This window comes from Notothenia rossii, assembly GCF_949606895.1.
Source record: "Notothenia rossii genome assembly, chromosome: 11".
Lineage (NCBI taxonomy): Eukaryota > Metazoa > Chordata > Actinopteri > Perciformes > Nototheniidae > Notothenia > Notothenia rossii.
In genome coordinates this window covers 19,602,729-19,621,579 of record NC_136910.1, presented here as the reverse complement: position 1 = coordinate 19,621,579, position 18,851 = coordinate 19,602,729, and the positions used below count along the sequence as shown (strand labels likewise).

At 39.8% G+C, this 18,851-nt stretch overlaps 2 protein-coding genes across 2 annotated transcripts in view; both read left to right on the top strand.

Annotated features, from left to right (window-relative positions):
* The first annotated feature begins 1,039 nt into the window (after positions 1 to 1,039).
* Positions 1,040 to 5,284, top strand: LOC307024232 (ABC-type oligopeptide transporter ABCB9-like). The gene is made up of 3 exons (XM_079658190.1): positions 1,040 to 1,336; positions 1,950 to 2,086; positions 4,230 to 5,284. The coding sequence occupies exons 1-3, from the start codon at positions 1,177 to 1,179 to the stop codon at positions 4,413 to 4,415; spliced, it is 483 nt and encodes a 160-aa protein (XP_079514316.1). The 5' UTR covers positions 1,040 to 1,176; the 3' UTR covers positions 4,416 to 5,284.
* Positions 5,285 to 6,543: 1,259 nt separating this feature from the next.
* Positions 6,544 to 18,851, top strand: part of acsf2 (acyl-CoA synthetase family member 2) — a 29,209-nt gene continuing 16,901 nt past the window's right edge. The window contains exons 1-10 of the mRNA XM_079658154.1: positions 6,544 to 6,914; positions 8,763 to 8,958; positions 10,462 to 10,590; positions 11,497 to 11,550; positions 11,637 to 11,755; positions 12,822 to 12,984; positions 13,789 to 13,884; positions 15,725 to 15,876; positions 18,260 to 18,351; positions 18,506 to 18,582. Of these exons, the coding sequence (XP_079514280.1) occupies positions 6,796 to 6,914; positions 8,763 to 8,958; positions 10,462 to 10,590; positions 11,497 to 11,550; positions 11,637 to 11,755; positions 12,822 to 12,984; positions 13,789 to 13,884; positions 15,725 to 15,876; positions 18,260 to 18,351; positions 18,506 to 18,582 (1,197 nt within the window). The 5' untranslated portion in view covers positions 6,544 to 6,795. The remainder of the gene's footprint in view (positions 6,915 to 8,762; positions 8,959 to 10,461; positions 10,591 to 11,496; positions 11,551 to 11,636; positions 11,756 to 12,821; positions 12,985 to 13,788; positions 13,885 to 15,724; positions 15,877 to 18,259; positions 18,352 to 18,505; positions 18,583 to 18,851) is intronic.

The following is an 18,851-nucleotide window of genomic DNA, read 5'->3' as shown; positions in this document are numbered from 1 at the left end:
TGAGGGGGTCTCTACTCAGGGCCATCCAATCTCTGTACTCCCAAAGCGAGAGCTGTGTCCGGGTCCTCGGCAGTAAGTCGGACCCATTTCAGGTGAGGGTTGGCCTCCGCCAAGGCTGCGCTTTGTCACCAATCCTGTTTGTAATATACATGGATAGGATTTCGAGGCATAGTGGTGGGGGAGGGGGTCTGCAGTTCGGTGGACTAAGGATTGCACCACTGCTTTTTGCAGATGATGTGGCTCTAATGGCTTCATCGGTTTGCGACCTTCAGCACTCACTGGATCGGTTCGCAACCGAGTGTGAAGCGGCTGGGATGAGGATCGGCACCTCCAAATCTGAGGCCATGGTTCTCAGCAGGAAACCGATGGACTGTCCACTCCAAGTAGGGAATGAGTCCTTACCCCAAGTGAAGGAGTTCAAGTATCTCGGGGTCTTGTTCTCGAGTGAGGGAACAATGAAGCGTGAGATGGGTCGGAGAATCGGATTAGTGGGAGCGGTACTGCAGTCGCTATACCGCACCGTTGTGACGAAAAGGGAGCTGAGCCAGAAGGCAAAGCTCTCTGTCTACCGTGCCATTTTCGTTCCTACCCTCACCTATGGTCATGAAGGATGGGTCATGACCGAAAGAACGAGATCGTGGGTACAAGCGGCCGAGATGGGTTTTCTCCGCAGGGTGGCTGGTGTCTCCCTTAGGGATAAGGTGAGAAGTTTGGTCATCCGGGAGGGACTCGGAGTTTAACCGCTCCTCCTTCGCGTTGAAAGGAGCCAGTTGAGGTGGTGTCGGGCACCTAGTTAGGATGCCACCTGGGCGCCTCCCTAGGGAGGTGTTCTAGGCACGTCCAGCTGGGAAGAGACCAAGGGGTAGACCTAGGGCCAGGTGGAGGGATTATATCTCTTCGCTGGCCTGGGAGCGCCTTGGGATCCCCCAGTCAGAGCTAGTTGATGTGGCCAGGAAAAAGAAAGTTTGGGGCTCTCTGCTGGAACTGCTTCCTCCGCGACCCGACCACGGATAAGCGGGAGAAGATGGATGGATGGATGATTTATTTGGAGATTAAAAAGTGTTTTTTTTACTTTGCTTTTCAATTATACATTCATGAGAATATTGTATTTGGTGAATGTGCGTCCACCAACACTTTACTTTTAATAGTTTGTAAGTCAATATACTTTTTTTTTAGATGGCCCTAGTATCCCAGAACCCTGTGCTGTTTTCTGGTTCTCTGAGGTACAACATTGAGTACGGCCTGAAGGACTGCACCTTAGAGAGGGTGGAGGAAGCTGCAAAGAAGGCCAACGCAGACCTCTTCATCTCTGAACTCAAGAACAAATATGACTCAGGTACAGAAGATTGGAAAGATATTTAGTATATTTAATACTTAACATAGAAGTCTTTTATCAGATTAATTAGATCTGAATAGTACATATACAATTGTACTTCGTTTTTCAATTCCATCCTATAAGGGGTGGAGTTATAGGTCAAATGCGTTTGTTATGTTGTTTTTTGTCAACTTAATGCCCCTAAGATACATTATGTCATTTTTGTTATTTAAATTGTCCGCTTATTGCAGGATCAGTATTTCTATGAACTGTAATTGCATTATATTATGAGGACAGCATGAGGGGGCAAAGGATTTTCATTTTTCTTTTTTATTATGTGACTGGTTTATTTTTATGTTGTTATTTATAAACAAAAATTAGCTTACACTGACAATGTAGGATAAATATTAAGTATGTATAGGGGGAAAACAGCTGCCGTGTAACAGACACAGAAAATACCGAGTGTGTAAATCTGGGGAGATGCAGTGTGTGATGGAAAAAATAAGATATATGATTTGAAAGTAGTTAAGCATTAACCTGATCCTAGCATATGTGATGTGATATTGATTTAAACATTTTTTAAGTACATTTGTATTATCTGCATAATCCTAAAGTCTGTGTTTGGTCTCTACAGATATAGGGGAATGTGGTGGTAAGCTGTCAGACGGACAGAAGCAGAGCCTGGCCATCATCAGAGCTCTGGTCCGGGAGCCGCAGGTCATCATACTGGACGAGGCCACCAGCAAACTGGATGTTGATGTGCAGCATGCTGTAAGTCAAATACAATAAATACCTCTAATGACATCCACCACCACAGGAGCACTCGATATTTTTTTGAGTATCCTTTCCGAAACCAAACACCCTTATAATTCTACTTCATGTCTCAGAGTTCTGATTTAGTGATGTAAAGACCTAACTCAAAGGTGTGTTGCAAAGCGAGGCCAGATTTGAAGTTTTTATTTTAATTTGAATGGTTCTTAGGATGACTTGCGCTTTTATAGAAGAAATGTGTTCAATTCCACTTATAACTGTGACCATCTCTCTATTCTATTTGTAATTATGTGCTAACTATGTGTTCCTTCCATTGTATTCATTACAAGAGCTAGCTCAGAGTTAATTCCTCACAGATTCAAATGAACAAGCTCAGGTTCATCATTTTGACCTTTCAACTGAGTTCATAGTCCCAAAAAATGAACCAGCTGATGTTCCTTTCTTTTGAACTGGTCGGATGCATTTGTGTTTAAATAATACTTTAACACTTTACTGTTATACTCCACTCACTCTTTTACAAACTGTTTACACACCTGCAGAGGCTCATTGACTAAATTCATGTTTATATTCAGTATATTCAAATGCAATCATTATTTACCAAACACTTATAATATTGTATTTCCTATTTTATTTAACACTATTTCATGTCTTAGATTCTCATTTAGTTTTAACTTTTTTGAAGAGACCCTGGGATTATATGTTTTAAATGGTTTATAACTGTTGTGCATATAATAGACTTTCAATCAGGAGAGACGGTTTTGATGTAAGAATACATATTTATTGCCAGGAATACACAAATGAATGTGATGGTGTTTGGCGATTAGGCCCCGTTGTGCGGGAGTATCATTCGGGAGGGGAAGAACCGAGCCGATGAAACCCCCCCGGGGGCTAGACACTGATGGTGGTGAAGGGATAGTTGGGGTCGGTCTGAAGAGGAGGGGCTTAGCTTGACCCTGGTGGTGGTGAAGGGATAGTTGGGGTCGGTCTGAAGAGGAGTGGCTTAGCTTGAGCCTGGATTCAGAGCAACAGGAGGTGAAAAGGGGTGGAGGAGGGTTGCGTAGAGTCACTTGGAAATGACAGCTGTCACATTTAAAGGTTTAGCAGAGCGCTATGATAGGCTTGTGGGAATAAAGTGAAGTGATTGGTTTAGCTGGGGAGTGATGCCCCCGATCACTTATCGAAAGGAGAGAGAGTATTAAGATAGAAATAGTAAATGAATGAGTAAAGACGGTCTTCCTGGTTGAACTTACGCTGAGCTTCATAAAACTAATCTTAGGCCAGTGCATGTGATATTAGCCCATGAAGAGTATCCACAAAAAGAAAGGCATCTTTGTGCTCTGCATGCATAAAGAGGCTGTTCTCCCAACGGGTTGAAACAGCTGCTCCCTGCTCATCAAGTTGGCTTTAATAACTTTGGAGGCAGGGCTGGAATGTCGAAACAACCTGGATGATAAAGAAGATATGTTTTATTTTATTGTTCCAATCACCTTAAGGCTCCCCGACCCACGACGGCAGATTCCGACATGTTAAATTGGCAGCCAAGCCTGTCATCAAAATAAATCACTCTGATTGGCTGATCAGTGTACTGGAAGGAAAACAAACAAATGAGTGAAACCGAGAGCACACACATAGTTATCGCATCTGATCATTCCAATACACAAATATTTGTTATAAAAACCAAGCCATCTGTAATGAAGTGGTGATAGTGGTCCGAAAATGGTGGGCAATTGCTGTAGAATAACAACCACTAATTTACTTAATATCCTATGTTTTCCGGTTTCCCTTTTTGATTGATGAGTACATTTCCTCTCATGCAGGCGCAGAACGTACACGATAGTTGCCTGTTGGCTGAAGTCTTTGCGGTGTGTTCAAATGGGAGTTTTTGGCCAAGATGCAGACCACGTGAGGAGACACAAAAGTGGATGTGTTGCCCCTAAATCTCTGGAGTCAGTTTGGTGTTTCAGGACCCTTAATCCACTTCCATATTGCTTTACCTGAATTGTTAATTTTGTTGTACTGTATTGCAAATTATTGGAGAAAAAAAATGTATATGCAACCCATCCTCAACACAACATTTACTTGTATCCGCCATCTTTCTGCAATGCTAGAATTCCCAGGTGTAACGTGTTGGGTTGTGTCTCAGGTGCTGCAGGAGGTTCTGACCTGCGGTCGGACTGTCCTGGTTGTGGCTCATCAGCTGAAGACTGTGGAGAAGGCAGATCACATAATCTTCATCGAGAAGGGAGCCGTAGTAGAAGAAGGGACCCACGAACAACTCATGGCCAAAGAAGGGCTCTACTATCGTTTGAAAGAGGAACTGTTCTCTTAACCCAGCTGAGAAAAGTTCAGTAAATGTATTTTTACTGTTTCTACATTTTAATGCGGGAATATTTATCCTGCATGTTTTATCTTCTAAAGATATGTCAGTGCAAAATGTAGTTAATGATTGATCATGACATTTGTTTGTAAAGCACCTTTCATACAAGCTGTAATGAAGAAGGGTGTGGTCTGCATGTTCAATGGCGAATACGAGTATAAATGATGTTTAACAGTTTGATCTCAACACACCGACACATCAGAAAGAACTAAGACGAATGCTCTAATAAGCGAACATTAGTATTGTTTTTGATGCAGTTTTGTTTTTTGTAGTATTTAAAGTCAACTCTCAACTCCAGCTAATATTAGCCAAGCTACTTGTTTTACCAGTTCCGAGTTCTGAATGTGGACTAGAGCATTATAGATACTACACCCGTGTTTTTTTTACTGCAGACTAAATCAACTTGGACAATGTAATGACTATATGACCAAGGTTGGATTTGACAAAAAATAATGGGTGTATCAGCTACCAGTCTCAGAAGTAAATGCACTGGCTGCTCATGCTCACTTTCCTGTCCACTCATTTCTATTAACATGAATCCCATGTGTATATATTTGTACGATAAAACACGATAATTCTCGTGCCTTGCCATTTTATGTTGATTGTGGTATGCAATGAAATCTTTTAGTGTTGTAATACTTAATGTTTTGAGTTTTAAGATGGAAGACTTTCAGAAAACTTCAGTTAGTGGGGTAGAGGATCTGGGTCTGTGTTGCGATACACAAGTTGACCTGCGGTAATAGCGTGTCTTTGGTGTAATAATCTACTCTACAAGGCTCAATGTAACCCACTGTGTTTGCTTAAAATAAAGAACTGTAAAAAAAAAAGTTTGTGCAGTTTCTTGACTTACTCTACACTCTGTACAGGGAGTAATTTGACATTTTCCTTGAAACGGGTTAGGTTGACCTTTTCTGTGTGACAGTATACTCTCCAGATAATGTGTGATAACCACAGGGACTCTACTTGTGCCTTCCCGAACATAACCTTGGTTCTTTGATAATATAGTTAGGTTTTTCCAACATCCCTTCATTCCTTGCATTGACACGGGGTACATCCCAAGTGTCTTATTTCTTATTATGGCGAGAAATAAAAGAAAGGAGAGAAAAATAATTTAGTAAACGTTGATTAATCCATGCAGAGTACTGTATGTCTTCAAACATGTCTGTTAAACGTATCTGCAGAGGTGGGAGAAGTACTCAGATCTTGTATTTAAGTAAAAGTAGAAGCACTGTGTAAGAGTACTCTGTTACAATTAAAGGTCCTGCATTCAAAATATATAAGTAAAGTATGAGCATCAAAAGTAAAAGTACTCATTCTGCAGATTGGTCCATTTCAGAATAATATGAAATGATTTGATTATTAATGATCATGAAAGTGTTCTCAAAGCTGGTAAAGGTGCAGCTAATTTGAATGACTTTGTATACTGCAGGGTAGCTTGTGAATTTACTCCAGGTGGAACTAAAGTCTGATTTAAATTTGCAAAGTAAGTATTTATAAATGTAGTAATGTAAAAGTACACAATTGACCTCTGAATTGTAATGGAATAGAAGTCAAAAGTAACAAAAAGCATATAGTTAGAGCTGGTTTTATATTTCCCTATGTTTATCCTCCTGAAACCTACATTTGATGGTATTTTTTGTTATTGTTTTTACTGTCTTTTATGTATTTCATCTCTTTTTATTGTTCTCTACTTTTTTTCGTCCTTTCATGTTTTTTTTATAATTTTCTTTTAAAGGTAGGGTATGTAAGTTTGAGAAACCGGCTCGAGATACACTTGTTATATTCCATGGAATGCTCTTAACATCCCGATAGCAATGAATATCTCAAGTGCTTTGACAAAAAATCCATAAAATAATGTGTGGCAGATTTTCTCTGGTCGTGTATTTTCAAATTCTAGCGATCTCGAGGTGGTTTCTCCAAAATTACATACCCTACCTTTAATTGTAACTATATTTTACACTCTCATCTATGTTTGTTTGATTTAAAGTACAAGTCCCTCAAAATTGTAATCAAGTAATTGTTTACACCACTGCAGCTCTGTCAGGGTGTGCATCTAATTGTTGAGACTTGTCTTCCTGCAGCGTAGCGCTCCACCAGCAGGACAGGACTGCTGCTCTCACAGCAATTGTGTGAAACGTAAAGGATCAAGGTCCGAGCAGGGGCCTAAAAGCTGCAGTTGAACTGAGAAGAGAGACGTTCCCAGTGTTCCCAGTCAGTGTGGTTCTCTCCAGCGGTGCACAGGAAGTCCTTCTGGTTAACTTCTCTGTTTACGGAGTGTGGAAATCTGCTCAAGTGTTGTGTTCAGGGGCGCAGTGATCTGCATCTGCACACAATGATCCCAAAGATTGCGCTGTGTTCACAGACTCTTCGGAGCAACAGTGGCTTTTCAAGATCTTTTAAACTTTTGCAGAGACCATGGACCCATCATCCAGCCCTGCCTGCAGCGAGTCGGTGAGATACATCATGTCGTGATAAATAACAGGAATAATGCTCAGTCAAGATTGATCACTTTCTAACACAATGATACTTTCCTCTTGTGTTATTATAAACCATGTATTCCTTCATAAACGTTCTCTTTTGTTATGACTATGTAACAAAAATGTGCTTTGAAAAATCATGACTGTCACAACTCAAATCTACAAAATTATGACTTACTCATAAATGCTTTGCACAATCTTGACACAACATTGTATACATTCCTCTTCTATGTATTTGGTATGTTATAAATAATGAGCAGTAGTACAAATAATGGGGGATGAAAACCATAGATGAAAACTACGTGGGAGGAAGGGGAGGAGTTTAAAGAAGCACCAGCATGTGGTTTTGCAGTCCCCCACAGGAGACTAAATGCAAAATACAAATTCTTACATTGTTTCTATTTCCTGTTGTGCAGGTGTTCAGATGAGTATGCCCCCCCCCTCCCTCCCTGGCTATATTCTTGTAATAATTTAAACCCACTCAATGTACTGATTCAGTAAGTCCTGCAGCCTGCTGATCACATTAACATGAATCACAAAGGCAATCATTGATTTTGATTCCAGTAATACAAACACTAGATAAAGAAGATTTCCCCCAAATCCCAATATGGCTAAAGGAAATGTTTAAATGGCAAGAGGCAAACTTTTTTAAATGATGTAAACAATATGATTCCCTCTAATATGTCAGTCAGGTTACTAACAATTGTGAGCATTAAAGTACATTTAATGAATGACTTTATACTTCACTCAACTAGGTTGGTATATAATGACCTAACCAAACATACTGTATCACATAAAAACAATAAAGCTTCTATTACTTTATTGTTATAATGACGCTAAAACATCAAACCCATTGAGTAAGGAACTTGAGGTTAACAACCTTTATTTAACACGTGACCCTTTACAAAAGGCACTGCCCTAATTCACGTTATACGTTTGTGAGTTTTTTCACTGTTACGATCAACTGTGATTAGCTAACATTGTCTATGGCAATTAACAGAATAGAAAATAATCAAATGGAAATCTGGATATGCAAAAAATACCTTAATTGTAACGCTACAAGTCAGTGCAGCCCTGTTATAACCTAAAGAGCTATTCATTTCTTATCATTTATTCACAAATATTCAATAGGTTGTTCTTTTGCACGGAAACCTGTGGGTCATTGTGTTTCTGTGTGAAAGGTGGGCTCACAGTCCAGTTGAACCCATGCGGAAACCGTTATCATTTGACTTCTCCCTTATCAGATCAACAAACCATTATGTCAATAAACGTTATAACAGCTGACGATAGCCCCTGTAAATGAGTTTCTAGAGGAGATGAAATGGAGGTTGCTGAGTTGACGAGGGTTTCAACAAGGAAGCTGTTCAGTTTTAGCATCCTGACAATAAATACACATTTTCTTTGATTAAGTCTTGAACAGTTTTAATAATATAAAGTGGATTAAATCAGTATTTAATCAACATCATAATCAAGACGAAGACGTTTATTAATTACCCATACATATACCTAATGGGAGGATCCAATTTATTACATTTTTGTCCCAAACAAGACTTTTTGTTTTCTTCGTTTAGTTAGAGAAAGATAAAAGACATTTAATTTGTGCACTGCAAACTATTATCTTCATGATTGACTAATCTGCTGATTATAATTTTTTAATTAATAGATTGGTTGTTTAGTCTGTACAATATCAGAAAATATTGAAATTGTTCTGAATCTTGGGTAACATCTTAAAATGTCTTGTTTTGTCCGTCCAAATGTATTACGTACTGACATGGACGACTAAGAAAACATGTGTCTACAAATATATTGTGTTTCCCTGCAGTGGCATCCATGTGGACTCCCCGCCCATCATCCCGTCTCTCATCACCAGCTACGCCCACGGCACGACCACCACCTCTCTGCTCCACTCCACGGTAGGAGACTCCCTGCTGAGGACGGTGGAGCGCTTCCCTGACCGAGAGGCCGTGGTCTTCCTGCAAGATGGAGTCCGCAAAACCTTCGCACAGCTTCAGAAGGATGTGAGTTTTTTTCTTCTCAAATTGTAGGTTGGATGTTGGAATGCCAAGAGACAAATACATTGTGGCCCTGTCTGCAATGCTTGTTTTTAGAAAAGGCCCAGAACCCTACACTTGGTGCTTGAATCCAAACATGGAAGTCCTGTGTTCATCAATGTCACCCGCTTTATTTTCTTATTCTGCAGCCCTTCTGACTATGGCTTATTATAACAACTGCAGACTGCATTGGGATGTCTTGCAACAAGCAGATTTGCTCCAATGTACTTGGAAAAAACAAAAAAATCTTCTAAAATAATTGCCTACCTCTTTAAGATGTAGGTCCACTTCCGAGTGCCTTTTTAAGAAACTTGTTCACCCAGCCATTGTTCTCAATGTTAATGTTTACACCATCATGGTATAATTGTACAACTCATTAAAAGTGATAGTTATGGGGATGGCATCACCTTCTCAAACTATTCCACAGCATTCACTCTAGACCAATAACATGTTAGCACCTGAACTCCAGTGAAAAGAGTTAGTATAAAGGTAATTGCAAAATGCTTGTAATTACATTCTACAGTTAAACATTTGTAAAGTAATCTTTAACCTCATTTTACTAACTTTACAAACCTGTTCCCCTCTCTCAATTAAAGCTGGAAGCAGGCCTTTCCATGCATCAATGAGTAATTAGCAGATAGAATTAACCACTAAATGGTTAATCAAATTTAAATCATCACAACCATGCCAACTGGGTTTAGTTATTGATATGCTCCAAGGCGCCTTCATACATCACTTCGCATACAAAGGAATCACGCTTTGAATGCAAGAATGTATGGAATGATTTCGCCCTGGGTGTCAGCGCTCAGGTGAAATAGTGGATTCCTATTGGTGGAGGTTGTTGAGGCGACATACAACCTGAAACAAGATAACTTGCCTGTTCAGTCCTGTATAGTTTGTTAACTTTCACCCAGTGACCTTAAAAAGGGATACTGTTAATCTTGCAAAAAGAGAGAAGGAATATAATAATCAGAATGCAGCTTTCATGAAACATCTCTGCTGTTAATTCATTAAAAAAAGGTGTTGGTGCCTAAACATTAATGCATTTTAAACTACAAAGAACTTTAAGAGAAAATTCATATTTTTTTGGAATACAGGATCAATTGTAGTTTACTGGTGACATGATGCATCAAAGAATTGTATCAAAATAATCCAAAGTCTTAGATGAATAAAGCGCCCTTGAGAATGTGTATCTTTATTTGATGGACTTGCATCGCTGCATGTGTTTTGTCAAAGTGACATGCTTTCTTTATCAATTCAAGTCAACAAACATGGTACAACTCTAAGTCACTCTACACACTTAAAACGCCTTTATTGTCATGGCATTGTCTTGTTTGACCTAAACACAAACACTGCCGCAATACAAGTATACAAAAAATGTCAAAAACTATTGAAGTCCAGGAAGCGTTTCTACACAAACATTTTTTGGGAACACGTTTAACCTGATTATGTTGTTTCCTCTCTCTGAAGGTGGATCAGGCTGCAGCCGGGCTGCTGGCTCTTGGGCTGCAGAAAGGAGACCGGCTCGGCATGTGGGGTCCCAACACTTACGAATGGATCCTGTTCCAGTTCGCCACAGCCAGAGCTGGCATTGTAATGGTGGGTCAAGGCTACAGCGTAGTGCATTAACAGGAAGGCATAAAGAATATTAGAGAGACGGTGACATAACTCTTTGTTAATGCTGTCAGGAGGATTTTATGGCTTCTATCTCTGGGCCTTTGAGCTCTTTTTTGTCCATAAACAGTTTAAAAAACATCAATGAGCAACATCATTAACATGATCACACACACACACACACACACACACACACACACACACACACACACACACACACACACACACACACACACACACACACACACACACACACACACACACACACACACACACACACACACACACACACACACACACACACACACACTCTAGTTCATTTTGATTGAACATAAACTGTCCTGCTGCCACAAACACTCACTAGTTGATTCACAAACGAGGATTATTACATTATTGTTAATGATTACAAATAATGTAAGTGGACCTTGTTACAAAGCTGGTAGACAGGAAGCTACATCACAATCATATATTGCCTACTGATTGACCAGGTCGTAACTAGTTCCTTTCCAAAAACTGTAAGGATGTTCTCATATTTGATAGAAGGCATCAGGATTTCCCTTTATAGCATAGGTCAATTTCTCCAACGCAAGACAATGAGAAAGGTTTTTTTTTAAACAGTAATTTTATTATGTGGTGTTATTAAGATTTAGAATCACCAAGAATACAGAGTTTTCATCTTTCCAGAATGTTTTGATATTTGGGCAGTCCCATAAGCAGTGGAAAAGTGTTCCCTTATTAATATTACATTTTACACGTTGATCTGGAATATTTGCACCCAAGTGGTGGTACATATGTTCTTAACATTGTCATAGTTTTGGCTGTGGTCCATTTTAATCTCTAAACCTTCATTTTCTGCCGTCTGAGCGACTGTTAATGGTTTCCCCCCGACAGGTGTCTGTGAACCCAGCGTACCAGCTGCAGGAAGTGGAGTTTGCACTGCGGAAGGTGGGCGACTTTTACATACGTTTTATTGTTATGACACGCAGAGACTGTTTCACATTAAAGTGAATCATGTGCTGCTCTCTCCACAGGTTGGGTGTAAAGCTATCGTGTGCCCTACGGAGTTCAGGACTCAGAAGTACTGTGACATGCTGAGACAGATATGTCCAGAGATCGAGACGTCCACCCCAGGAGACATCAGGAGCGCCAGGTACAGCTGCTGGGGCTCACCAATACCAACATGTACACTCACTAAGAACTCCCTGCAAGTTATGGATTATCTGGAAATAAATCATGTGAAAACTTTTATACTGTACAATTCATGTGCCCTCGCAAAATCTTATAGCGCTTTCCGTTATGCATTTATTACATTTTGGAACTCTGGGTATTCCAGGCCACAAATAATTGTCTATTTTTCACTGGATTTGGTTACAATTTTGACTGGGCATCCCAAAAACCCTAATGCTAATTCGCAACATGAATGTAAATGGTAAATAGTTATCAAATAACTAAATAATAAAAATATGTTTCTGATATTAATGACTTAGTTATCTTGCTTAACTTCAATTCTGTTTTTTTGCTAAATCATGTGATTGTTGTTTAAAGATTCTTCAGAGATACTGTCAGATCTTAAGCATTTTATTTTAGTTGCTAATTTACTTCCCACAGTTTGTTCAATATTATTTAAGAAGTTGTTTCCTGCACAAGCATTCCTTCAAAGTTGCCCATGACTCAATCCCGTACACACTACCAAAAACATGCGCCAAATGTAAAATAATCAATTATAAATGCATTCTCGCTGCCTCTTGGGTGATGTCAAATTTCTAAATAGAGCTGCCCGCAGAGACGTATAATGCCTAGTGTGAACAGGGCTTTAGACATGTGTCTCATGGAACAGTCTTATAGTCTGACAGAAGATACGCTACGATAGTCAGGCAGACCAATTTGAGAGCTGACTCTCTGTTCCCTCAAATAAATGTTGCTGCTTTAAATTCTGGTCTAGACAGTGCCTTTGATATTATTGGTGGTATGTAAAAAATGTCTTTGAGGAAATATGCCATGCTAGTGGTGATTTGAACTCCTGCCCTCAGTGTGTGAGGGCATGTAGCCTGATTCTACATTTACAGAAATATTAGTTAGGCTATACAGGAATCAGGGATTGATCAGTAACATGCTTCTATTGCAGACAGACAGTCAAAGCTGAATATTGCTGTGTACCTTGGAGCACTTCAGTTTGAAAGAATTGACCCAGATGTTGTCTGTATGTTTCCCCTCAGACTCCCAGACCTCCGCTCTGTGATCGTTGTGGATAGTCGGCAGCCAGGTATGCTTCTCCTGGAGGACGTGATGCAGGCCGGCAGCAGCCAGTACATGCAGCAGCTCCAGGATCTGCAGAGGAAGCTGTCCTTTGACGACCCCATAAACATCCAGTTCACCTCGGTAATGGTTGCGTAACTCCTGCTGCCCTTAAAGCAATAGTATGTAGCATTGTCATTTGCTGTTTTTAAGTTAGCCCCTCCTCACTGTATACATCTATCATTTGTTTTCAGCATTTTCCTGCATTCTTTACCTTTTTAAGGAAATTCAAAGAGCACCATTGGGGTCAGTGCACGCTGAAACATGTTGAACACATGCCAGGTTTCCTTTCTTTCTGGCAGAATCTCCTGGGAGAAAGCGCACACTGGATCTAACTTTATATAGACTGAACAGAGAATATTTTAACCCTTGACATGATGTATAATGCTTGCACACTGACAAAAGTTGCACTGTGATCACATTTTGGACATGTTACACATAAAAGTGCACATAAAAGTAAGGAAAAAGGTTTTGCACAGTACTACATTTGAATATTTCTCTTATTCAGATGACATTTCGGACCTCAGGCCTTCTACAAGATAATGATTTTTGACCTAAAGAAGGCCTGAGGGCTGAAATGTTATCTTAATAAAATAGAAATGCATATAGGGCCACAAAAGTCTTTCACAGTGTGCAAGGTTTTCCTTTCATGTTATTATTTCTATTAGGACAAAGGTCAAAGTGATATACTTGTCATACTAATGATCAAACTATCAAGTGACGCTATTAAGAATACAAAAGAACACACTTTAGATACAATTTGTCATTGACTGAAGGTAGGCTTCACCATGTTCATAGAGAAATCAAGAAGCCTTTCAGTAATCTTGAAGGACAGTATCAGACCTTTTTATGGTTTTCATTTATTTCCGTAATTATGTCTGTTACCAGGGCACAACTGGAGCTCCAAAGGGAGCCACGCTGTCTCATCACAACATCGTCAACAATGCCTATACCGTTGGAAAGAGAGTGGGATACACCTGGAGGGTGAGTCTTTACACACAATATATCATCTTAGAGTTTAATTAAGGCCTTCTGATCAGTGAGCATATTTGAAGGCAACAGAAGAGGGTTTGAAGAATGATAACAGGGTATAGATGGAGTTCTGGATTGAAGATCCATATCCATAACAGGACCACAACCATCACTAAATGTGTGTGTAGTTACAAGTATTGCATGTGTATCAAAACTGGACACATTTCATTTTCTGAACCATTTAGCTTCACTATTGTCCAAAAAATATGAAAAAGGCATCAATAAGCCACACACACACAATGTCCTGCTGCCACAAATACTGTACTCATTCAACAAGGAAATACCGAATTTGATTAGCATAACTGGTACGCTGGTACGCATGCGCGGCAACAATCTGAAATGCGTATTGTCTCTTGTGTCACTAAGCGCATTTGCGTACCGACCGACGTACTTGTGAAGCTTTTCCAGAAGGCGGTTAGATCACCGGATGACAGAGTTGGTCTCCATATGCACAGACGGGGCTGCTGTTAACGTCGGTCTGTACAACGGAAAACTAGGCTGCGAAGGGAGACTCCCCCCCTTCACTGGAGAACTGCGCTAAAACAGCTGATCACAACGGCCACGCTCTGTGGTCACGGAGTACTCCACTAGCCCCCCCCTCCCCGTTGACGTTCGCGATACAGAGGGCTTCATCATATAACTTTGAGTGCAGCCAGAAGTTGGCGTACGAAACACTGACTCCAGGTACTCATCTGAGCACCTCACTGAGAAAGTTACGTGCACCCCTGACTATAGTAATACATTTAATGTAACAAATTAAATAGAAAGAAATTAGTTGAAAATAAGGAAGTCTTTTAACAAAAATGATATTGTATTAAAAACCATTAACAGAGATAAATCTTCATATATTTCATCAGCAGGATTCTTTACTTACATTTTTAAGTAAAGCCCCCAAAAAATGAATAATTTCCCCTGTTTGATTAATGCTTTCTAAAAACGGTTACCAGCTGTTTAAATGAATAAAAAAGCGTTGACTTTGACCTATGCATTGGATCTGTTGTTGTAGCGGCGATCGCTCATCAATAAAGGCCACTCGTGGAGGTTAGCAGTCAGAGTTCCCAACGCGTGTTGTGGTGAAGGATGAAGTCCACCATGACGTCATTTGTAATGCTTTATTTCTTTATACAAAGTTAAAATGTTCTTTTACGAAGGCCTATCTAAAATCACATAACAATCACGCACACGCTCAGACACGGTCAACACGGTTGAAAAACGTGTGGCTTCCTCTCTAACCTCTCATCCCAACTGATCACCTGTGCCCACATATATAGCTTAATTACCTCCCGTGCTCCCAGGTGCGCAGATTAGACGATGACGCGTTCACACACACACACACACACACACACACACACACACACACACACACACACACACACACACACACACACACACACACACACACACACACACACACACACACACACACACACACACACACACACACACACACACACACAGACAAACCCCATGCACAACCCAAAGCAAATTGGCTCCAACAGTTGTTATTAAGAAAACATATATACTGTTACAATGCCATTTCAGTTATTTCACAAGACCCTTGAAAAACATATCGGAAAGTGCACACGGGCATTGTTATGTTGAAACAGGAAAGGGGCCTTCCCCAAACTGTGGATGGAAATGTGATAGTGTACTTTTGTCTAAAATAATAAAGGAGAAACATGCTTTTGCAAGCAGGGTGGTAGTTTATCAATACATTATGATGCATCATCCTCCTTCTTTTTAAATTGCTTCCCTAATGATGTCCCTTCTGCCTCCTGATATTGTCCCTCAGCCTCACACCCGGATCTGTCTGCCTGTGCCTCTGTACCACTGCTTTGGCTCTGTGGGGGGGGGGCTCTGTATGGCCGTCCATGGCGTCTCCTTGGTCTTTCCCTCCACTGGGTACGATGGAAAGGCCAATTTAGCAGCTATGGAGAGTGAAAGGTAATGTCAGCAATCCGTGGCCAGGTCCATTAATGTATTCTGGAGTCTTAAAAAGGATTATATGAAATTAGTAGGACAGAAAGCTGTTTGATCTTTAATATCCTGTTACTGCCTGTGACAAAGGATTTCATGTGCTTAAAATAATCCCCTTTCTTTCTCAAAACTGCTGTGAGAACCGGTTTTCAGACTTCTCTGGCTTACATTTAGAAATTATCCAACCGCAAAGTGCAAGCAAGAAGCAGTTGTGCACTAAAAATAATCTGCATATATATTTTTTATTTGAAAGAAAATCAAATATCTGGAAAGCTGTATGCTGAAAGGTTAGAGGGCTGGAGAAATATGCTTTACTGTAGCTTGTGTTTGCTCCAGCTTGAGGTCACATCTGCTGAGTCTGGTATGCATTAGTGTCGGATCCTGAGGGAGATCAGATATCACATGTTTTTTAGTCATACAAAGAGAAGAGAATCAACAAGAATCACTTGTAGGCAAACTCTAGCTTTAAAGGTCTCCTATTATAATGTTTTTCACAGATATATACAAAACATGTCTCTGAAGTGCTTGGCTCCAAACACCAAACAGATCATGCATTGTAGCATCCCATAAACCCCTCTGTTTCAGCCCTGTTTCAAAAGTGCTGATTCTCTGTCTGGTACTTTAGATGAAAATAAGGAGCCCCTCCCCACGCTCTCACTCACAAGAGAAAATATAAACACAACCATGAGCTGATGGACCCTTCACAGAAATGTGCTGAAATATGGCTCGGCTGCAAACTCAAAGTCTGAAAAGTGAACCCAAAGATGAAGTCCCTTGAACCTGCCTTTCTTGTAACGGCCAGTAGGTGTGACTCTACTTGTAGCATAAAAAAGTTAGATTTTTGTTTTAAAAAATGATCTTACCTTTCACTTGATTAATCGCAGACTACCTTGTAATTAGCATGTTGCTAACGGCCTGATTTGTAAGGAAGAGGTGCTCTTCTTGTTTGCATCTTAGAACTTTAACAATTAACAGTTAGTTTTCACTTAATGAAAGTTAATTGTAACATTTTAGTTGAGTAGAAATGTCTTGTTCAGCATTTGGCTTTACTGAACTCTACAGTGGTGCAGCTTCTGGTTCCAAAAATCGTGATAGCCAAAAGGCCAAACGATGATTCAAAACGGACTTCCTTAAATCCTGTCCATTTATTCTGCTTGTGACAGGCTTATTTCATTGCAAAGGCATGTTGAGTACCAGACATATCAATACATGCTACTGTAAATGCTTCATGCCAGTTTACTTTAACATCTGTCGTCAAATGAATTACTGATGAATATGACCCTTTTTGATATCCGCGCTTTCGTTCTTCATCTGTAATGGAATGTACTGTAGGGTGTATCAGAAAGCATGCCGTTTGGTGGTGCAACAGTTAGGCCCCCTCTTAATACACCACACATTTTGTACATAAAGCACTAAGAAATGTCCAGTAGATTTGAATACTAAACTCCCTTTGGTCCTTCGCTATACACTCGCCAAGTGTGAGGTTGATCTAATGAATGGTTGTTGAAGTGGACTTTTATTTAAGGCAGCCGTACTGTTAAGATCGGCCTGAAAGAGTGATATAGGAAGAATATACCGTGACCCCCTGCCCTGTGTAAGCACTGAGTATTTGTCCAGCTGTGTTAGTGCTAAGCTCACCAGCTGCTGGATGGAGCTTCTAATTTAGGAAAAAAAGGTATGAGAGGAGTATCGATCTCCTTATAACTCTTGGCAATCAAGCGTTTTTTCCCAAATTGTCAAACTTTGCCTTTGACCTAAATCAAACGCGAAAGATAAGAGCATTCTGTTCTCACACACTGACTCTCTTTACATTCACTTTGATGTGACTTAAAGGTGGGGTAGGTAATTCTCTTCAGAAACACTTTTTGTTATATTCCATGGAATGCTCTTAACATCCCGATAGCAATGAACACATTAAATGCTTTGACAATAAATACATAAAAAAACATCCAGTCATTTTAGCTGACCCGGCTAAAGTAACTGGATGGCCTACCTGCCTGTCAGCCTTCCATCTGTGCACAAATTTATCTCGTGCCCTCATTGGTTATGTGCGCGTTTGTGTGTGTTGGAGGAGGGGCTCTATAAGGAAGTCTGAAGGAAGAGGCAGATTTTTTTCAGCTGCGTACTTTCAAATTCTAGCGCATAGCACATATGTTATATTAAAATAAAGCATGATGTTTTTATAACATGTTGAAATAAATTAGAAAGGAACAAATCATAGCATGTTGGCACATTTTGTAAAGTGTCTCCTTAACATGAGGAAATCAGCCAGGAAAACAGCCACAAACTCATTGTAATGCTAGATTTATTATCTAAAATAAATGTGTTTTATTTGTATTTGTTCTCACAGGTGCACATTCATCTACGGCACCCCCACCATGTATGTTGACATGATTTGTCAGCCAGAATTGGCTAAATATGACTTGTCATCCACTGAGGCAGGTAAGCAAAATGCTGATATTCTGCTATGGATGGACAAAAGAAGTGACCGTTTGAGGATTCATTGTCTTTTCCCTGCCAATATCTAGTATTCGTTTGAGAATATTGAAAAAATTGATTGCTGTGGATTTAACATGCTTTTCTATTTGTTATGTAGGCATCATGGCTGGCTCCCCTTGTCCTCGAGAACTTGTGAAGAAGGTATTTTCTGTGATGAACATCAAGGAAATTACAGTAAGTCAAAAGTACAACTATTACAAATAATAAAAAGTACAACTATTACAAATAATAGTACAACTATTACAAATAATAGTGTTTTTAAATTGTTATTATAGATAATATAAATCAAAACAACTGTGATCAGAAATTCTGTTTAAGTTCCCAAAAACGATTCAGCTTTCACACACTAGGGGGAGACAAATCATTAAGAAAAGCCCATTAGATTGAGCAAAAGTATGAATATAGGTAAATCCTGTTAGACATCTTAAAAAGAAGTGTATATT

Bases quoted from the DNA above. Each gene is read 5' to 3' on its own strand.
- LOC307024232 (XM_079658190.1), top strand. From the start codon at position 1,177: ATGGCCCTAGTATCCCAGAACCCTGTGCTGTTTTCTGGTTCTCTGAGG. The intron at 1,337-1,949 runs GTACAGAAGATT...TGGTCTCTACAG, and splicing joins CAAGAACAAATATGACTCAG to ATATAGGGGAATGTGGTGGT. The intron at 2,087-4,229 runs GTAAGTCAAATA...GTTGTGTCTCAG, and splicing joins ATGTTGATGTGCAGCATGCT to GTGCTGCAGGAGGTTCTGAC.